The following is a 16,431-nucleotide window of genomic DNA, read 5'->3' as shown; positions in this document are numbered from 1 at the left end:
AACACCAAGTAATGTATCGGCACATAAAAAAAACTAAAAAATCAGTTCATACAAGGAAAATTCAACACAAAACAACAAAACTAGGTAAAGCAAACTGATTACATGCGAATTACCTTGTTAACAAAAAAAGAAAAATGTCACCATGTTTTAGTTCCTCAATTTGGACAAACAAGATTAAATCCTGTTCATCTCAGAATAAAGAAAGTTTATATCTACTGGAATCAATCATTCACCAAAGTATGAAACAAGTATAAATCGCTTTAATTTTAAAAACAACTTGAAGGCGTTGAGTCATACACTACTAAAAACAAGACACATTCATGACACAGCATCCTAACATTTAGAAGACAAAACAAGAATTGGACAGTCACAACATTGTTGGAGAAGAATATATTTAAACTGTTTTAGTTCTGAGAGCGGAGTGGTAGTCTGGATTTCTGTGGCGTTGAGGGTTCGTTTTCTGGCGCTTTCTGCCTGGCGAGGATCTTAGTCTCCTTCTTACTGCCCTTCTTTTGCTGGGAAAGAGAAATTACAGGAATACAGATTCATTGTTAGCAATACACAGTAAAAATGTGCTGATGAGCGTTTCCTGTGGAAGCTCAGTATTCGTCTCAAATGATGAGACCTCGCCATTTAAAACTGTCACACATTTTTCCAAACCCATTTATTTTTGCTGATCACCTTGAAGAAGGGAACGCGTTTGCTCTCGTTGAAGACGAGGTTCTCGTCGACGAAGGACAGCTCTGTGGCCAAGCTTTCATTACAGGTACTCAGCTCGTCCTCCAGAGAGTCCTAGACACGACGACACAAGAGGAGAAAGGTAAAAATGGGAGCAGAAATTTACTTTTTCTTATTTTTATAAATGGGGACCATTTGTGGAGCTCAGTAAAATGAGTCAGTGAAACCAATATTACCGAGTGCATTTAAACTGAATCCAATGAATAAACAACCTATTGTTAATAAATAAGGTTATGTGAACATTGTTAATGGATGAACCATCCTACGTTCAATAACAAGAAAGCAAAAAAGTGAACGTACGTGATCAACCTGGCTGTTTTTGTCCTCCTCTTCCTCCTCCTCCTCCACTATGGCGGCCTGCAGCTCCTCCTGCTGCCTCCTCAGGCTCTCCAGCAGCTCGCCGCGGCTCCGCAACTTCTCCAGCCGCTTGGGATACACAAAGTCCCGCCGCTGAGGGGTCGCACCTGAAGGCAACAGCAGAACTGCTTTATACGCTGGACAAGTTAAATGACTTGGTGTGTTCTCTCCAAAAGGACACATTCTTGGATTAAAAAGACAAATTTCTTAAACTGGTAACACACAGACAAAAAATGAAGATGAAAAGGACACTCTGGTTGAATCACTTACCGGTGGGAACGTCCTGCTGCAGCTCCTCCTGCAGGAAGCCGTGGACCAGCTGTTGGCTCGTCTCCACGTTGTCCCGGAGCTCGGCCTGCTGCTGGTCCACGACAGTCCGGTTCAGGGAGGTCTGGTTCTGCACGGCCATCAGAGACCGCTTCACCTCCTCCTGCCGACCGGACAGCTCCTCCGCTGTTGTCCGGTCGGCAGGAGGAGGTGAAGCTGCACTGAATTCATTCAGTGCAGCCTGCGATGCCTGAAGAGTGAACACAAAGGTAGCTGGCTTAAATGACAAGCTAATTCCTACATTTTATTCATTTTGCGGGGATTTTTGTTGACGGTTACATTTCTACGGGAGGTGAAAACATGTAAATGATGTTTAATCTACTTGTCAAGACTACAAACAACTGCATATATATTTTTTATACGTCTAAGGTAGATAGAGGTTTAGCCCAAATGGTAATTGTCGTACTGATTCTATACCAAACTGCTCATAACATCAGCTAGAGCCATGCTGCCGTCCACCTGCCACATGGCATCATTCATTTATATTTTTTTATGAATACTCTGTAAGAAACTACAATATTTCCCTCTGAAGAGTAGTGGAGAAACGTTAGAAGCATACAGTAGCAGAAAATGGAAGTACAAGTACCTCAAAATTGTACAATAGTAAATGCACTTAAGTACTAATACATAACATAACTAACTAGTTAACTAACTATTCATTAACAGCTGAAAGTACTCACTGATAGAGACAGCACCAACTGTACTAACAACAATAAACAGCTTGTTATTAGTTTATTCAGCGGTGATAATTTAAGTTAAACTTTGTGTAATCAATAACATATACATGTATATTAGCCCCAATAACTGAGCGAGAACCACGTGTTTGTCGCTGGTTAAAACATGTCAACAGTACACAAATCAGCATTTAGCCTGATTAGCATCAGCATTGATTATAAACGGTTTCGTTAGCCACCAGCTAACAGAGTAAAGTAGCAGCACTAGCGATCGAAATAACAAGCTAACGGTTCATGTTTCAAATATAATTTACCAGTCCATGATAGTGGGCTGCAAATGTCCGCTTCACGAGGCTTGACAGGAACATTTTGACATGTTTACATCAGTGGGATTGCAGTACATCAACACTGAACTATAGGGGGCAGCATCGTGTCTCACGGCATCCAATCTACCGGGAAATCTAAAGCAGAAGAAGAAGAAGAAGACGCAAAATACCCACGAAGAAGAATCCTGTCAAGCAGGAATGTTCTGGAATTGTCTGACATCACACAAAAGAACATGACGTCACACAAAAGAACAAACAGAATGGTCAGTTGTTTGTCAAGCAGGAATGTTCTGGAATTGTGTGACATCACACAAAAGAACATGACGTCACACAAAAGAACAAACAGAATGGTCAGTTGTTTGTCATCTCTTTGATAGACATTGACTACCCTACATTCAGAATAGCCTAGTTTTCAAACTGGTAGGTCAGTGTTACACGCACAGAACAGATACGCGAAATCTTTACTGCATTGAAGATTAGAAAGAAACCATGGCTAAACCAAAACAACTCCCACTTCATCGTCTGAAAGGAGACCTTAATAGGCTGACTGTGACAGTAGATAACGTTGACCATGATTACAAACAGTACGAGGCCTATAGAAAGCGGACAGAAAGAAATGACAGTTTTAATCCACCGATAATCGTTCCAGACACTGGATTAACTAGTAGACCTCCGCTCAGATTACCACTGGAGATAATATACGAACGACCTGATCTCCCAGAAATTGAAATGTATTCCGATTTAAAAGGCAAATGTTGTACTTTCATGGACATAATGAAGCACTGGCTGAAAAACAAGAATAAGATAGGGAAATTGAAAGGTATAAAAGATAAATACGCTGGACATCTTTTCAACAAATATTTGGCCTCACCACCCATGGTATGGAAGGCTGAAAATATTAACATTATCCTTGAGGAAATTAAGGATCTAATGATCAAGACCATGAAGGAAATAACACGCATTAATTGTGTTCATTGTGTAAAGGAAATCTCTGAGGAGGTTGAAGGTGCAGCAAAATTCTTTCTTTGGCTAATTCTAAAAGACCAGAAGAGATATCATAAGGTATTTCCAACAGGAATGGAAAACAGCAAGCGCAAATCTTTTGAAATCATGTCATACATCGATCAAAAGAAGAGTGATTATTGCCCAGACGTTGTCAGAGCTATACTCCCACATTCAATTCGGGATGACCTCATGAATCATTCCACATATAGGAACATGAACAGAAGCAGAACATCTGGCAGGCAGTCATGCACTGACAAATACGCTAAGATACTGAACAGAATGTGGTCTTTCATGGACGAGATGAAAGTTAAGATCGTCTCACACAAAATGTACCCTAAGTATCATCCGTTCTTCTGGTTCAATAACGAACGTTCAACTCCTGGCTCAGTATATGAGGATGCTCATATACATGCTGAACCTTGCCCAGGTGCACCAGCACAACAAGAACTAAAGAAAAGGTCAGTTCAGGCATTCGCGGAGGCGCTGGTTTTGCGGATTTTCAAAAAACCAAATCTGAACTGGACCACTGCAGACCCCGAAGCCATCACTATGCGTCTGTTTGAAAGAACGTGGATCGAAGTCCAGGATGTCGATTTTGATCCCAAAAAGTTAAAAGAACTTGACAAGGCCATTTTCAAGAAACTGTGTTTGGAATGGGGTGGTTCAAGAGAGGTACTGTTGTCCATGAAATTAGAGGAACGAGAACTTGGGAACTGCATTGCCTCCTGTGTCGAATATCACGTGTCACAACCCAAAATGTGGGACACCATCTGCAAGTTCTTCAGATGTGGAAAGGAGGTTCAGGAAACAATCTCCATGGATAGTCCAGACACATCACAGACAGAGGGGATGGCCAGATGTGCTGTCAGCCCGAACAAACCTTCAATAACTCGCTCAGTACACGAGGACGCACTTTCTGAACCTCGGCCAGGTGCAATAGCGCAGGAAGAGCTAAAGGACGAAGGTTCGGATTCAAATAGCTCAGTACACGAGGATGCACTTTCTGAACCTCAGCCAGGTGCAATAGTGCAGGAAGAACTAAATGACGAAGGTTCTGATTCAAATCGCTCAGTACACGAGGACGCACTTTCTGAACCTCAGCCAGGTGCAATAGTGCAGGAAGAACTAAATGACGAAGGTTCTGATTCAAATCGCTCAGCATATGAGGACGCATTTTCTGAACTTTGGCCAGGTGCAATAGTGCAGGAAGAACTAAAGGACGACGGTTATGATTCAAATAGCGAAGTATATGAGGACGCACTTTCTGAACTTTGGCCAGGTGCAATAGTGCAGGAAGAATGAAGGTTCTGATTCAATAACGAGCTCAGGATATTGGGACTCACTGTGGTGGGTTTATTTCCCTTCAAGATGGGAAAAATCTCAGAGGTCCAAAGTGAGACCTCACAACTAGAAGGCTTGAGTCTGTGTGATGTCTACTGTGATGGTAGAAGAAGAAGAAACCCTAATCACCCCAAATAATTATTTTAATATTTAAAAATAATTATTTTAATAATTATTATTATCATATGTTCTAATAATCTAATTACTTCTACTGTGATAGTAGATAACATCTGATAACTTTTACTGTGACAGTAGAAGTTATCATATGTTCTAATAATCTAATTACTTCTACTGTGACAGTAGATAACATCTGATAACTTCTACTGTGACAGTAGAAGTTATCATATGTTCTAATAATCTAATTACTTCTACTGTGACAGTAGATAACATCTGATAACTTCTACTGTTACAGTAGAAGTTATCATATGTTCTAATAATCGAATTACTTCTACTGTGATAGTAGATAACATCTGATAACTTTTACTGTTACAGTAGAAGTTATCATATGTTCTAATAATCTAATTATTTCTACTGTGACAGTAGATAACATCTGATAACTTCTACTGTGACAGTAGAAGTTATCATATGTTCTAATAATCGAATTACTTCTACTGTGACTGTAGATAACATATGATAACTTCTACTGTAACAGTAGAAGTTATCATATGTTCTAATAATCTAATTATTTCTACTGTGACAGTAGATAACATCTGATAACTTCTACTGTGACAGTAGAAGTTATCATATGTTCTAATAATCGAATTACTTCTACTGTGACTGTAGATAACATATGATGACTTTTACTGTGACAGTAGAAGTTATCATATGTTCTAATAATCTAATTATTTCTACTGTGATAGTAGATAACATCTGATAACTTCTACTGTGACAGTAGAAGTTATCATATGTTCTAATAATCTAATTACTTCTACTGTGACAGTAGATAACATCTGATAACTTCTACTGTTACAGTAGAAGTTATCATATGTTCTAATAATCTAATTATTTCTACTGTGACAGTAGATAACATCTGATAACTTCTACTGTGACAGTAGAAGTTATCATATGTTCTAATAATCTAATTACTTCTACTGTGATAGTAGATAACATCTGATAACTTTTACTGTTACAGTAGAAGTTATCATATGTTCTAATAATCTAATTATTTCTACTGTGACAGTAGATAACATCTGATAACTTCTACTGTGACAGTAGAAGTTATCATATGTTCTAATAATCGAATTACTTCTACTGTGACTGTAGATAACATATGATAACTTCTACTGTAACAGTAGAAGTTATCATATGTTCTAATAATCTATAATAAACTATAACATCTGATAACATCTACTGTGACATTTGTGTAAAGTCTCTAATAAGTTATGTACGGCTGATTTGAAACTGTTGCCGTTCATTTACAATCCATCTATTAACATGTGGGCATGGCAACGAGCAGCAGGTTTGAATCCCTATCAATGTGTGTAAATCGTGAACACGTTGGGTCTGCGAGTGTGTGTGTGTTATTGATTTTGTCCCTTTCCAGGAACAAATTTCACCGGTCAGTTGGTCAGCACAAAGGCCACATGCTGCGCTTCATAACAACCACTGTTCCTCTGTCCATTCATGTGTTTTATTCTCCTCCTCAGTCTGTGTAATCACTATGGAAACAAATAATACAAAAAGGAAGTGGGAGATTTGTACTCTTCTTGCATTAGCCTTTCTTTACAAATAGTTAAAACGCTTATTTTTTCAAGTTTTGTTTCCTTATCTCCAGGTTTTCCATGACTGTGGAGTCTCTGTCTCTCTCCCGTCATGAACATGGATATCCTGGTGGGCTTGGTGGCCATTCCCTGCGCAGTGCTGAGACCTGCCCCTCTGCCTGGTGCTGCTCAGCATCCTGATGGTGCTCACACAGGTAGGAGCATCTAACCTGGTGGCTTTGGGGATCGATTGCCGGTTGGAATCCTGCAGGGCAAGAGCGCCACCTATAATGTCCCTTAATACAGAATTCATCAAACCTTCAACCTATGAAGGTTTCTTTTATTGTGTTTATGCCAAGGAACTAATATATTTCCCCATCATGCTTAAGACTCTGTAGTGCAAGGGTCTTCAACATTTTTCAGGCCAAGGACCCCCAAACTGATAGAGATGGAGCAGGGACCCCCGACTATATATATTGTATAAAATAGTTTTATATTAAATGGGCCTAGTGCCATGTATAAACGTACCTCTTTATTGTGCATTCAATACTAAACTATTTAAATAATACACAGGTTCATATATTCATGTTCTTATTTTAAACATGTGCAAGGCACAGTGAGTAGGGTGGCTGTGCCACTGCCTTTTATAAACATACCTTGTCAGCTGATACCAATATCAACATAGTCTGTCAATTGCATGATAATCATACATACAAGATATTCACACTGATGTTTTCATTTTAAACATAAATGTGGAAAACAAAATGAGTGCTGGCCTATTAATGCCACTGCCATGCAGAAACATACCGGTTATCTTGCATACAATACTGAACTATTAAAATAATGGACGGATTCATGTTTGGGAAAAAAATGATTCTTTTTTTTTAATTGTCTAATCATCCGAATATTTCAGACCCCCTGTTGAAGACCTCTGCTCTGCTAACTTAACTCAGCTTGTTGATTTGATTGCTAAGAAATTCAAACCTGGCTACGAAAATCAAATGACTCGACACGGTAACGTGGTTCGAAAGAAAGATCATATCAAATATGATCCTCTCAGCAGCTAAAGGAGAGTACGGTCCGCTAGCTAAAGTTAGCTGAAAGTGTTTGCATGCATGCTAGCAGCGTGCAGTGAACACCAAGTAATGTATCGGCACATAAAAAAAACAAAAAAATCAGTTCATACAAGGAAAATTCAACACAAAACAACAAAACTAGGTAAAGCAAACTGATTACATGCGAATTACCTTGTTAACAAAAAAAGAAAAATGTCACCATGTTTTAGTTCCTCAATTTGGACAAACAAGATTAAATCCTGTTCATCTCAGAATAAAGAAAGTTTATATCTACTGGAATCAATCATTCACCAAAGTATGAAACAAGTATAAATCGCTTTAATTTTAAAAACAACTTGAAGGCGTTGAGTCATACACTACTAAAAACAAGACACATTCGTGACACAGCATCCTAACATTTAGAAGACAAAACAAGAATTGGACAGTCACAACATTGTTGGAGAAGAATATATTTAAACTGTTTTAGTTCTGAGAGCGGAGTGGTAGTCTGGATTTCTGTGGCGTTGAGGGTTCGTTTTCTGGCGCTTTCTGCCTGGCGAGGATCTTAGTCTCCTTCTTACTGCCCTTCTTTTGCTGGGAAAGAGAAATTACAGGAATACAGATTCATTGTTAGCAATACACAGTAAAAATGTGCTGATGAGCGTTTCCTGTGGAAGCTCAGTATTCGTCTCAAATGATGAGACCTCGCCATTTAAAACTGTCACACATTTTTCCAAACCCATTTATTTTTGCTGATCACCTTGAAGAAGGGAACGCGTTTGCTCTCGTTGAAGACGAGGTTCTCGTCGACGAAGGACAGCTCTGTGGCCAAGCTTTCATTACAGGTACTCAGCTCGTCCTCCAGAGAGTCCTAGACACGACGACACAAGAGGAGAAAGGTAAAAATGGGAGCAGAAATTTACTTTTTCTTATTTTTATAAATGGGGACCATTTGTGGAGCTCAGTAAAATGAGTCAGTGAAACCAATATTACCGAGTGCATTTAAACTGAATCCAATGAATAAACAACCTATTGTTAATAAATAAGGTTATGTGAACATTGTTAATGGATGAACCATCCTACGTTCAATAACAAGAAAGCAAAAAAGTGAACGTACGTGATCAACCTGGCTGTTTTTGTCCTCCTCTTCCTCCTCCTCCTCCTCCACTATGGCGGCCTGCAGCTCCTCCTGCTGCCTCCTCAGGCTCTCCAGCAGCTCGCCGCGGCTCCGCAACTTCTCCAGCCGCTTGGGATACACAAAGTCCCGCCGCTGAGGGGTCGCACCTGAAGGCAACAGCAGAACTGCTTTATACGCTGGACAAGTTAAATGACTTGGTGTGTTCTCTCCAAAAGGACACATTCTTGGATTAAAAAGACAAATTTCTTAAACTGGTAACACACAGACAAAAAATGAAGATGAAAAGGACACTCTGGTTGAATCACTTACCGGTGGGAACGTCCTGCTGCAGCTCCTCCTGCAGGAAGCCGTGGACCAGCTGTTGGCTCGTCTCCACGTTGTCCCGGAGCTCGGCCTGCTGCTGGTCCACGACAGTCCGGTTCAGGGAGGTCTGGTTCTGCACGGCCATCAGAGACCGCTTCACCTCCTCCTGCCGACCGGACAGCTCCTCCGCTGTTGTCCGGTCGGCAGGAGGAGGTGAAGCTGCACTGAATTCATTCAGTGCAGCCTGCGATGCCTGAAGAGTGAACACAAAGGTAGCTGGCTTAAATGACAAGCTAATTCCTACATTTTATTCATTTTGCGGGGATTTTTGTTGACGGTTACATTTCTACGGGAGGTGAAAACATGTAAATGATGTTTAATCTACTTGTCAAGACTACAAACAACTGCATATATATTTTTTATACGTCTAAGGTAGATAGAGGTTTAGCCCAAATGGTAATTGTCGTACTGATTCTATACCAAACTGCTCATAACATCAGCTAGAGCCATGCTGCCGTCCACCTGCCACATGGCATCATTCATTTATATTTTTTTATGAATACTCTGTAAGAAACTACGATATTTCCCTCTGAAGAGTAGTGGAGAAACGTTAGAAGCATACAGTAGCAGAAAATGGAAGTACAAGTACCTCAAAATTGTACAATAGTAAATGCACTTAAGTACTAATACATAACATAACTAACTAGTTAACTAACTATCCATTAACAGCTGAAAGTACTCACTGATAGAGACAGCACCAACTGTACTAACAACAATAAACAGCTTGTTATTAGTTTATTCAGCGGTGATAATTTAAGTTAAACTTTGTGTAATCAATAACATATACATGTATATTATCCCCAATAACTGAGCGAGAACCACGTGTTTGTCGCTGGTTAAAACATGTCAACAGTACACAAATCAGCATTTAGCCTGATTAGCATCAGCATTGATTATAAACGGTTTCGTTAGCCACCAGCTAACAGAGTAAAGTAGCAGCACTAGCGATCGAAATAACAAGCTAACGGTTCATGTTTCAAATATAATTTACCAGTCCATGATAGTGGGCTGCAAATGTCCGCTTCACGAGGCTTGACAGGAACATTTTGACATGTTTACATCAGTGGGATTGCAGTACATCAACACTGAACTATAGGGGGCAGCATCGTGTCTCACGGCATCCAATCTACCGGGAAATCTAAAGCAGAAGAAGAAGAAGAAGAAGAAGAAGAAGAAGACGCAAAATACCCACGAAGAAGAATCCTGTCAAGCAGGAATGTTCTGGAATTGTGTGACATCACACAAAAGAACATGACGTCACACAAAAGAACAAACAGAATGGTCAGTTGTTTGTCAAGCAGGAATGTTCTGGAATTGTGTGACATCACACAAAAGAACATGACGTCACACAAAAGAACAAACAGAATGGTCAGTTGTTTGTCATCTCTTTGATAGACATTGACTACCCTACATTCAGAATAGCCTAGTTTTCAAACTGGTAGGTCAGTGTTACACGCACAGAACAGATACGCGAAATCTTTACTGCATTGAAGATTAGAAAGAAACCATGGCTAAACCAAAACAACTCCCACTTCATCGTCTGAAAGGAGCCCTTAATAGGCTGACTGTGACAGTAGATAACTTTGAGCATGATTACAAACAGTACGAGGCCTATAGAAAGCGGACAGAAAGAAATGACAGTTTTAATCCACCGATAATCGTTCCAGACACTGGATTAACTAGTAGACCTCCGCTCAGATTACCACTGGAGATAATATACGAACGACCTGATCTCCCAGAAATTGAAATGTATTCCGATTTAAAAGGCAAATGTTGTACTTTCATGGACATAATGAAGCACTGGCTGAAAAACAAGAATAAGATAGGGAAATTGAAAGGTATAAAAGATAAATACGCTGGACATCTTTTCAACAAATATTTGGCCTCACCACCCATGGTATGGAAGGCTGAAAATATTAACATTATCCTTGAGGAAATTAAGGATCTAATGATCAAGACCATGAAGGAAATAACATGCATTAATTGTGTTCATTGTGTAAAGGAAATCTCTGAGGAGGTTGAAGGTGCAGCAAAATTCTTTCTTTGGCTAATTCTAAAAGACCAGAAGAGATATCATAAGGTATTTCCAACAGGAATGGAAAACAGCAAGCGCAAATCTTTTGAAATCATGTCATACATCGATCAAAAGAAGAGTGATTATTGCCCAGACGTTGTCAGAGCTATACTCCCACATTCAATTCGGGATGACCTCATGAATCACTCCACATATAGGAACATGATCAGAAGCAGAACATCTGGCAGGCAGTCATGCACTGACAAATACGCTAAGATACTGAACAGAATGTGGTCTTTCATGGACGAGATGAAAGTTAAGATCGTCTCACACAAAATGTACCCTAAGTATCATCCGTTCTTCTGGTTCAATAACGAACGTTCAACTCCTGGCTCAGTATATGAGGATGCTCATATACATGCTGAACCTTGCCCAGGTGCACCAGCACAACAAGAACTAAAGAAAAGGTCAGTTCAGGCATTCGCGGAGGCGCTGGTTTTGCGGATTTTCAAAACAAATCTGAACTGGACCACTGCAGACCCCGAAGCCATCACTATGCGTCTGTTTGAAAGAACGTGGATCGAAGTCCAGGATGTCGATTTTGATCCCAAAAAGTTAAAAGAACTTGACAAGGCCATTTTCAAGAAACTGTGTTGGGAATGGGGTGGTTCAAGAGAGGTGCTGTTGTCCATGAAATTAGAGGAACGAGAACTTGGGAACTGCATTGCCTCCTGTGTCGAATATCACGTGTCACAACCCAAAATGTGGGACACCATCTGCAAGTTCTTCAGATGTGGAAAGGAGGTTCAGGAAACAATCTCCATGGATAGTCCAGACACATCACAGACAGAGGGGATGGCCAGATGTGCTGTCAGCCCGAACAAACCTTCAATAACTCGCTCAGTACACGAGGACGCACTTTCTGAACCTCGGCCAGGTGCAATAGCGCAGGAAGAGCTAAAGGACGAAGGTTCTGATTCAAATAGCTTAGCATATGAGGACGCATTTTCTGAACTTTGGCCAGGTGCAATAGTGCAGGAAGAACTAAAGGACGACGGTTCTGATTCAAATAGCGAAGTATATGAGGACGCACTTTCTGAACTTTGGCCAGGTGCAATAGTGCAGGAAGAATGAAGGTTCTGATTCAATAACGAGCTCAGGATATTGGGACTCACTGTGGTGGGTTTATTTCCCTTCAAGATGGGAAAAATCTCAGAGGTCCAAAGTGAGACCTCACAACTAGAAGGCTTGAGTCTGTGTGATGTCTACTGTGATGGTAGAAGAAGAAGAAACCCTAATCACCCCAAATAATTATTTTAATATTTTAAAATAATTATTTTAATAATTATTATTATCATATGTTCTAATAATCGAATTACTTCTACTGTGACAGTAGATAACATCTGATAACTTCTACTGTTACAGTAGAAGTTATCATATGTTCTAATAATCTAATTACTTCTACTGTGACAGTAGATAACATCTGATAACTTCTACTGTGACAGTAGAAGTTATCATATGTTCTAATAATCTAATTACTTCTACTGTGACAGTAGATAACATATGATGACTTTTACTGTGACAGTAGAAGTTATCATATGTTCTAATAATCTAATTATTTCTACTGTGATAGTAGATAACATCTGATAACTTCTACTGTGACAGTAGAAGTTATCATATGTTCTAATAATCTAATTACTTCTACTGTGACAGTAGATAACATCTGATAACTTCTACTGTTACAGTAGAAGTTATCATATGTTCTAATAATCTAATTACTTCTACTGTGACAGTAGATAACATATGATAACTTCTACTGTTACAGTAGACGTTATCATATGTTCTAATAATCTAATTACTTCTACTGTGATAGTAGATAACATCTGATAACTTTTACTGTGACAGTAGAAGTTATATGTTCTAATAATCTAATTATTTCTACTGTGATAGTAGATAACATCTGATAACTTCTACTGTGACAGTAGAAGTTATCATATGTTCTAATAATCTAATTACTTCTACTGTGACTGTAGAAGTTATCATATGTTCTAATAATCTAATTACTTCTAATGTGAGTAGATAACATCTGATAACTTCTACTGTTACAGTAGAAGTTATCATATGTTCTAATAATCTAATTATTTCTACTGTGACAGTAGATAACATCTGATAACTTCTACTGTGACAGTAGAAGTTATCATATGTTCTAATAATCTAATTACTTCTACTGTGACAGTAGATAACATCTGATAACTTCTACTGTTACAGTAGAAGTTATCATATGTTCTAATAATCGAATTACTTCTACTGTGACAGTAGATAACATGATAACTTCTACTGTCACAGTAGAAGTTATCATATGTTCTAATAATCTAATTACTTCTACTGTGAGTAGATAACATCTGATAACTTCTACTGTTACAGTAGAAGTTATCATATGTTCTAATAATCTAATTATTTCTACTGTGACAGTAGATAACATCTGATAACTTCTACTGTTACAGTAGAAGTTATCATATGTTCTAATAATCTAATTACTTCTACTGTGACAGTAGATAACATGATAACTTCTACTGTCACAGTAGAAGTTATCATATGTTCTAATAATCTAATTACTTCTACTGTGAGTAGATAACATCTGATAACTTCTACTGTTACAGTAGAAGTTATCATATGTTCTAATAATCTAATTACTTCTACTGTGACAGTAGATAACATCTGATAACTTCTACTGTTACAGTAGAAGTTATCATATGTTCTAATAATCTAATTACTTCTACTGTGACAGTAGATAACATATGATAACTTCTACTGTCACAGTAGAAGTTATCATATGTTCTAATAATCTAATTACTTCTACTGTGACAGTAGATAACATATGATAACTTCTACTGTCACAGTAGAAGTTATCATATGTTCTAATAATCTAATTACTTCTACTGTGACAGTAGATAACATATGATAACTTCTACTGTCACAGTAGAAGTTATCATATGTTCTAATAATCGAATTACTTCTACTGTGACAGTAGATAACATCTGATAACATCTACTGTGACATTTGTGTAAAGTCTCTAATAAGTTATGTACGGCTGATTTGAAACTGTTGCCGTTCATTTACAATCCATTTATTAACATCTGATAACTTCTACTGTTACAGTAGAAGTTATCATATGTTCTAATAATCTAATTACTTCTACTGTGACTGTAGATAACATCTGATAACTTTTACTGTGACAGTAGAAGTTATCATATGTTCTAATAATCTAATTACTTCTACTGTGACAGTAGATAACATCTGATAACTTCTACTGTTACAGTAGAAGTGTAAGAAATTTGAGCAAAAACCGGGGTGGTTAGTAGATATAATAAAAGTGTTTAATAATTCATAATTAAGATTCATAATTAGTCATAATCATAAGGGTTTTGGGGATGCATAATTAAGATAAACATAAAGTGCTGTAGGATTATAGAAGGGAGTAAGTCATAACTGACAGGATTTGAATGTGTGTTGCAGGTAGAGCGAGATGTGAAGACAGGCGTTTACTGAGGTGTGAGTGTAGGTAGCCAAGATAAATTGAGATAGACGCAAGGGGAGGAGTCGCGAACGAATATGAGGGCGGGATATAGCAAAGCGTTTTTCTCTTCTGTTAGTTAGCGGTCCTGGGGAAGACGTGTTCTCCTGGGACTGGGAAGAGTTTTTTCCAAAGTGGGTTAATTGTGTAATATTTCATGAGATTAATGTACACCATTGCATAACTGTAATTGCAACAGCAGGATTAAAATCCTTTCTGACGGTAAACCAGTTTCGGTAACGTTTTTAGCGCCGTGTGTCTGAAAAGCTATCAGACCGCGTGTGCTGGCCTGCTACACGCTCCTCGTGAGGAGTTTTTTCCCTCCACAGAAGTTATCATATGTTCTAATAATCTAATTACTTCTAATGTGAGTAGATAACATCTGATAACTTCTACTGTTACAGTAGAAGTTATCATATGTTCTAATAATCTAATTATTTCTACTGTGACAGTAGATAACATCTGATAACTTCTACTGTGACAGTAGAAGTTATCATATGTTCTAATAATCTAATTACTTCTACTGTGACAGTAGATAACATCTGATAACTTCTACTGTTACAGTAGAAGTTATCATATGTTCTAATAATCTAATTACTTCTACTGTGACAGTAGATAACATGATAACTTCTACTGTCACAGTAGAAGTTATCATATGTTCTAATAATCTAATTACTTCTACTGTGAGTAGATAACATCTGATAACTTCTACTGTTACAGTAGAAGTTATCATATGTTCTAATAATCTAATTATTTCTACTGTGACAGTAGATAACATCTGATAACTTCTACTGTTACAGTAGAAGTTATCATATGTTCTAATAATCTAATTACTTCTACTGTGACAGTAGATAACATCTGATAACTTCTACTGTTACAGTAGAAGTTATCATATGTTCTAATAATCTAATTACTTCTACTGTGACAGTAGATAACATATGATAACTTCTACTGTCACAGTAGAAGTTATCATATGTTCTAATAATCTAATTACTTCTACTGTGACAGTAGATAACATATGATAACTTCTACTGTCACAGTAGAAGTTATCATATGTTCTAATAATCTAATTACTTCTACTGTGACAGTAGATAACATATGATAACTTCTACTGTCACAGTAGAAGTTATCATATGTTCTAATAATCTAATTACTTCTACTGTGACAGTAGATAACATCTGATAACATCTACTGTGACATTTGTGTAAAGTCTCTAATAAGTTATGTACGGCTGATTTGAAACTGTTGCCGTTCATTTACAATCCATTTATTAACATGTGGGCACGGCAACGAGCAGCAGGTTTGAATCCCTATCAATGTGTGTAAATCGTGAACACGTTGGGTCTGCGAGTGTGTGTGTGTCATTGTTTTTGTCCCTTTCCAGGAACAAATTTCACCGGTCAGTTGGTCAGCACAAAGGCCACATGCTGTGCTTCATAACAACCACTGTTCCTCTGTCCATTCATGTGTTTTATTCTCCTCCTCAGTCTGTGTAATCACTATGGAAACAAATAATACAAAAAGGAAGTGGGAGATTTGTACTCTTCTTGCATTAGACTTTCTTTACAAATAGTTAAAACGCTTATTTTTTCAAGTTTTGTTTCCTTATCTCCAGGTTTTCCATGACTGTGGAGTCTCTGTCTCTCTCCCGTCATGAACGTGGATATCCTGGTGGGCTTGGTGGCCATTCCCTGCGCAGTGCTGAGACCTGCCCCTCTGCCTGGTGCTGCTCAGCATCCTGATGGTGCTCACACAGGTAGGAGCATCTAACCTGGTGGCTTTGGGGATCGATTGCCGGTTGGAATCCTGCAGGGCAAGA

General features: G+C 38.3%; 2 protein-coding genes across 2 annotated transcripts; both read right to left on the bottom strand.

The window, feature by feature from the left end:
- Window positions 1-240: 240 nt before the first annotated feature.
- LOC306785534 (kinesin-like protein KIF11) lies at window positions 241-2,510 on the bottom strand. The gene is made up of 5 exons (XM_079279953.1): window positions 2,411-2,510; window positions 1,366-1,612; window positions 1,039-1,202; window positions 682-792; window positions 241-515 (listed from the first exon to the last, which is right to left on the bottom strand). Exons 1-5 carry the CDS (start codon window positions 2,462-2,464, stop codon window positions 405-407), a joined length of 687 nt encoding a protein of 228 aa, XP_079136079.1. The 5' UTR covers window positions 2,465-2,510; the 3' UTR covers window positions 241-404.
- A 5,332-nt stretch (window positions 2,511-7,842) lies between these two features.
- Window positions 7,843-10,115, bottom strand: LOC306785313 (kinesin-like protein KIF11). Its single transcript, XM_079279648.1, has 5 exons — window positions 10,016-10,115; window positions 8,971-9,217; window positions 8,641-8,807; window positions 8,284-8,394; window positions 7,843-8,117 (listed from the first exon to the last, which is right to left on the bottom strand). Exons 1-5 carry the CDS (start codon window positions 10,067-10,069, stop codon window positions 8,007-8,009), a joined length of 690 nt encoding a protein of 229 aa, XP_079135774.1. The 5' UTR covers window positions 10,070-10,115; the 3' UTR covers window positions 7,843-8,006.
- Window positions 10,116-16,431: the final 6,316 nt, after the last annotated feature.

Source organism: Melanostigma gelatinosum (genome assembly GCF_949748355.1).
Source record: "Melanostigma gelatinosum genome assembly, chromosome: 12".
Taxonomy (NCBI): Eukaryota; Metazoa; Chordata; class Actinopteri; order Perciformes; family Zoarcidae; genus Melanostigma; species Melanostigma gelatinosum.
Note: the sequence above shows the minus strand (reverse complement) of the source record. Positions and strands in the feature narration are given on the sequence as shown.